Source organism: Bombus vancouverensis, chromosome 1 (assembly GCF_051014615.1).
Source record: "Bombus vancouverensis nearcticus chromosome 1, iyBomVanc1_principal, whole genome shotgun sequence".
Taxonomy (NCBI): domain Eukaryota; kingdom Metazoa; phylum Arthropoda; class Insecta; order Hymenoptera; family Apidae; genus Bombus; species Bombus vancouverensis.
Genome location: NC_134911.1, coordinates 3563948 through 3569947, shown reverse-complemented (window position 1 = coordinate 3569947; position 6000 = coordinate 3563948). Strand labels below are relative to the sequence as shown.

Sequence of the window (6000 nt, the reverse complement as noted above, 5' to 3'; positions counted from 1 at the left end):
ATTTATCAAAAAGACTTTAGTATATTTATATATCTTTATTTCTTACACGTTATTCTTAGTTTCTTTTCAAAATTTTAACTTTTTTATCTCTTATACGTTTGAAAACAGGTAGCTTTTAACTCATGATATACAATGTTTTATGGAAATCTTAACAAATACCGTACAAAATTAATGAAACTACTCCGCACTTCAAAAAAGAGCCGTAAAATCTACAATCGTGTAGTTCTATGCACAAAAAGCTTGAAACGATGAAACTGTTAAATGCTTCAACTATGAGTTGTCCTAGGTTCCCAGTATTGTAACTGGTTCTGTCCAATACGCAGAGAATACAGCAACGCCGAAGCGCTTTTCAATTACCCTCTCTACAAATTGATTCCGCGAAAAATCGAGTCGATCCCTCGTTCCAGCAATTTTTCTATATCCACTTCCCGTCACGTAACTATCGTACCAAAACCGTTCGTACATACAGTCACGCGCAAATCTCATTGCGATGGTTGCGTTTATAGGATTAAAACATCTATACGTATACTAGAAACAGATGAAAACATTTGCAATAAAATAAATGTTTGGGGTTACCTACATACAGAAAAAAGTAGGTGAAATGGTAAATTTTCTCGACTAGATATATCATTACCTATTATTTTAAATTTATTGTTTTCTACGATTTTAGTAAATAATATTTGTGGCAGTTTTTTAAGTATAATGAACTTTTATCCATAGAGCAACATTTAAATTCCTGCATGTTATGAAACTACGATCATTTGCAGTCGACAGTTTCCTACTGTTTGTTCTTTGCAACTTCTACGCTATTCTTTTCCGTTTTTGTTACCGAATTTCCGAGAAATAATTTATTTACAGTAATAATTGTACAATTGATTGCAATGCATGAAATGATGCTTTACTAACATTTTAAATTCTGAAGCTACTTAAATTTTAATCAGTTTCCGCCATTCTCCTTTATAATTTATCTTGCATGATATGTAATTCGAATACAATATTGTGAAAGAAAGTAGGAAAGATATCGGTGCGATTTATCAGCGACAAAATATTTACAGGATAATTTAGGTAATAGAGTGAAGATAAAATATCTGCACAATGTATAATTATGCAATTGTCTACAAGAAGCCTCGAATGAATTAACATTTGATTAGTTAAGAAACATATCTAAAGAATGACAAGAATTTGCAATGTCAATAAGAATCTAACCACGTAGTTTTTATCGTAAAGTAGTCAAATAAATCGATAATTAGCGCTCGATAATTCAACTCTCCGTTATTTAATTTATCATCACATATTTCTACTATAACAAAGAAACGTGAAATATTTTGCAAAATATTTCTGAGAAAACAGATTCAAATCAATTTTACGTATGGAACAAATATCGTGAAGCTGAATAAGCAATTTGTAAATAATCAGCGTCTCAAACTGTATACCAGTACCGGTATTATTAAGATATATTTTAAAGTATCGAATAGCGCAAAAGGAATAAAACGAAATTCACCAAAATGTGAATGCTATAGATTATTACAGCTCTTTGATTATCTCCGATTTTTAAGTATACTCGCATTCGATTCGCAGTTTTCAAAAATAGGAACCTCCCATGGATGGCCTAGGGAGCAACTAAACTTAAGCCATATTTCATACATTTTATATATATATATTTCATTTTATATATTTCATATATAAGAAGGAAAGAAGCATATATCACATTTGTTAGGAGCATCGCGACGAGAGAAACCGAGGAACGGATCGGTCAGCTTGCGCGTGAGAGTCATCGCCGAGATTGAATCTGTCTGAAAAGCGGGTGAACCCGGCGCGTATCAGTAGGTTCCTTCCGCGTGGTGCTTTCGCCGTCGTTCCACTCCCTGTCGTTGCAACTCGTTCTGTTCGGCTCCGTTTTCTTCTTAGCACGTGACGAGAGGTTCCCCCGGACTCTTCTACTCGTCCTTGTCGGGTTCCACTCGTTCCGTCCCACGTCAGCCTACGGTTCATCCATAAATGCCTCCCGTTTCTCACATGACCGGTAACGTGGTGCTTTCTCTCTCGCTTAAATCGGTCTATCGAGTTGCATGTAAGAGAAGAGGCAACAACAGGCAGCGTTCTAACAACCACCGACCGATCGTTCGATCCTTCTTCTCCTCCATCTCCCAGCGTCATCGTTTCTTCGTCCTTTCTTCGCGTGTATTTTCCTTCGTCCTCCACCTCAAGTCCCTGTAAGTACGTTCTTCTTCCCTCTCGGAGCGTAATTGCAGCGTCGTGCTTTCTTGCTCGCTTCAATCAGTCCTCCTCGTTGGATGTATGTACGTAACCAGGAGGACCATCGTCCTCGCGCTTCCACAGAGAACGTCTATCCTCTTGACTGCTTCTCTTATCCTCCACCTGCTAGCTCGTAAGGTTTTCCTTCTTTTCACGTGACTGAAGTAACTCGCTTTCTCGCTCAACTACACGATCCTCCGTCTTCCTCTTTCCTGTTCGAACTCGTGACTCGTCGGTCTTCGCTGGTGCCTCTCGCGGCACCTCTCGCTTTCACTCGTCCGTGTGAAGAGGCTATCGCAGGCCCTGAGAGCTCAGTATCCGCCGGACCGTCGCGTGGTTCGATGTCGTGCACGAAGCACGACTGGTGCTAAAGCCTGAGAAGAAGAAAGTGTTTTTCGCTTAGTCGTTACATCGGTACGTTCGTTTCTTTGCCGGTCTTTGGGTAAAAAGCTAAATCAGGCCTGTGGACACGCGTGACCTCTCTGGGAAAATTGTGATCACTTCGACAGTATCGAGACAAAGAAGTCTTATCAGGGTACCGTGCACCGTGCTCAATTGAACATGGGCAGATTCAATTCGTTCAGGTAAGGATTCTTCACTTGCTCCTTCGGAGTAACTACTCTGGTCTTGTTGGATGCTATGGAGTATGGTTATAAGGTCAACTAGGAGCTAGAGTCAATGGGTTTGGAAGGAATTAGTAACTGGCAAGGCATTTTCTTTTTGTTATCGTTGAAACGCGTATTTTGCAAATATCGCTGTGAGAGTTTTTGAATTTTTGACTTATTGTCTTGGGAAACAATTGATTTCGACGAAATTAATTGCCTTCTTTTGAAAGAATTCAGTAGTATGATCAATATAGCGATCCGAAGACTTAACCCCTTGGAATACCTCGCAAGCCGCTCATAATGATGCAGACAATGGTCCGAATACGACGAAAATAAATTGTTAGAAACATGAATTTTAGTAGGTAAATTTAAAGGACTGACAATTGTCGAATATAGATTGCATATAACATTTTAATGCTCTTTATGCAATAAGATATCAAAGTATATAATGACTGCCAACAATTTTTAGTCTAAATTATTATTTTATTTCGATCGAAATTATATATTGAACTTTGTATAGATAATTTTAAACATTGCATTCAGTAAGCTATCATACATTACACGTTACGCTTGTGCAATAGGCTTTTACTTTCAAAAACCCGCTATCTTAATAGTATGATAATACTACCGTACCTATCCTCTGTCAGGGACTTCAGTGAGTCTTTCTTATATGTATTCTGACAGCCACTAAGGAAATATGTTGCTTAAAGAAATTGCGAGACGAAGGGTTGATCCACGACGTTTGTTCCACGTAGAATACGTGGAGAATTACGAAAGTGACTCAAATAAAAAATTTGGCATTTTGGCACTTACTTTGTATCTTTTTCTGACCAATATTGAAATGACATATATTCGCTTTCAAAAGAAGTAATTAAGGGTTAAATATTTTAGCAGGGATGTATCTAACAACTTTAGATTATTACAAAATTTGGAACAACAGAAATAGAAATATATAATGAAGATAATAGAAATATTTAATAATAATAATAAAAAAGAAAGAAAATCACGAAATATTACTTTAGAGAATGCGCATTCATTTATTCTAGTATTTTTATTTATAAATTTATATTTACAGCTTTTTACATAAATATTTACAGTTCAAAAATAGCAAAACAAAACGATTAATGTCCAAGAATATTTTTGAGATTCCTATTTTTATTATTCCCAATTGAAAAACTGAAGCATTCTCTAACAGATATAATTTGCAATCAAATTATTTATGAAATATCATGCAAATGTAATATCACATTTACCAAGAGAAAGTGTTTTCTTATTTTATGACTGAATTTAGCAACACTCAATGATATTTCTGAGATTGACTTGTTACTTTAAACAAAGCATTTTGTCCACGAATTAGCTCAAAATATATTTATAAATAAATCGATATTTTATATGACCTCCTTTTGCCTTCTCAGAAGCGGCTGTTCTTCTGAGAAAGTTGCCGAATAACTTTTTAATAAACTTGTTCAGCATTTTCTATCATTTTCTCCTCAATACTTCAAACAGCTGATTCCCATTTTTCACATTTTTAACTTTCTTTCCGTTCCTGACTCATTTTAGACAATTTTATACGTATTGTGCATTATTGCGTTATTTATCCCTTCTGGCTCTACCTCTGTAGCATTCTGTAGCCGGATTTTATATCTGTAATTTCTTACCGTAAATACGAAAGATAAAGATCTTTGCTCAGAAGTAGTTTCTAATACAATTCTATAAGTATTTTGAATATTCTATGCAATTTCATACAAGTGCTATGGATTTTTAACCAAGAAATATAAAACTTATGTCGAAAAAGTTAAGATGAAAGGAACATGGAAGAATATAATGTAGAAGGAAAAACAAATATCCACATATTTTATAAAGAATCGTTCGAAAGAATGCCAAAAAATAAGTCACTATGAATCTGCAAAAGTTGCCTGAAAAATGCCGAATTGCTAATTTTGATTCCGGTAATCCCAGTATCACAGACTTAAACGGAGATTTAAACACGAAACGACTAACGCGAGGCAAAAACTATCTAAAAATTCATTTACATAATCCATGGCCTAAAAAACAGTCCACCAAAAATATTTCGTCGTGATCAGAAGACCGGCAAACACATACAGGCTGACTTTTGCACAACACCAGTGTGTGTACGTGTTCGAGTCTAATAAGGAGAGACACAGTCGAACTGACCGAAGTCTGACTGGAATAGGGTCTCGGCTTCGAAGGCTGATGCACGGTGAATCCTCGACGGAGGCTCGTTGCGTGTATCTTTAATTGTGCTCGGTTGCCTAAGATCTGACGTGTATCAACGTAACGAGTTAAGTAACGCGTGGGCGTTCAGTGTGTACGCGATATAGAAATGTCAGATTTCTCATGGTAATCCCGTATGTTGTACCGTTGCGGATACCAAGCATCGCGAGTCATTTCTGTCGATTGTGTGTGCTCGTTGCGAGCGCGTGCAGGGAATCAGAATCGATCGTAAATTCGTCGACGGGACAGGAAGTGGACGTTCAACAGTGAAAGTCGACGGATACGTTTTTCAAATTTTCGAGTCACGAATCACGCTTCTTGACCCTCCTGCTGTTTAGTAGCACAGATAGAACGTTGCTGATAAAGATGAGTCGTTTGCTGGGTAAAGGGGAATCATTTTATTGTAATGATACGACGATGTGTAGCAATTGTTGTGTTATATTGGTGATTACCGGAATGATACGACCCGCATAACGGAACAGTTTCGGTTGTCAAACTGGCTCTATCAAGAGAAACTGTGGCTTACGCTAAGTTTAAAAGTTTCCGGATACCTGATTATTTTTAAGACGTATTTCAATTCCAAAATTAAAAGCAAGTAGATTCGTAATAGATTTATTTCTTTTATGATAATCGTAACTATATACGTTCATCAAAGTATTCGAACATATATTATCACAACAAATTTTTACGGATATATAATGTTCGTAATACGAAACCTTGTAAAATTCCACTAACACTGTACCGAGACACGACTATCCCAATTATATCGATAAGATTTGAAATCAATCTTGAATCAATTTGAAAATGTACATAAAAGTAGCAAGATATTCGTTGTAATCCTTTAAGTGAAAAAATTGAAAATACATCTTTTAGTGAAAAATTAGTATATAATACGAATAGTGGT

General features: G+C 36.2%; 1 protein-coding gene across 1 annotated transcript in view; it reads left to right on the top strand.

The window, feature by feature from the left end:
* The first annotated feature begins 2524 nt into the window (after positions 1-2524).
* Positions 2525-6000, top strand: part of LOC117160532 (uncharacterized) — a 72734-nt gene continuing 69258 nt past the window's right edge. The window contains exon 1 of the mRNA XM_033341345.2: positions 2525-2840. Coding sequence (XP_033197236.2) covers positions 2818-2840 — 23 coding nt within the window. The 5' untranslated portion in view covers positions 2525-2817. The remainder of the gene's footprint in view (positions 2841-6000) is intronic.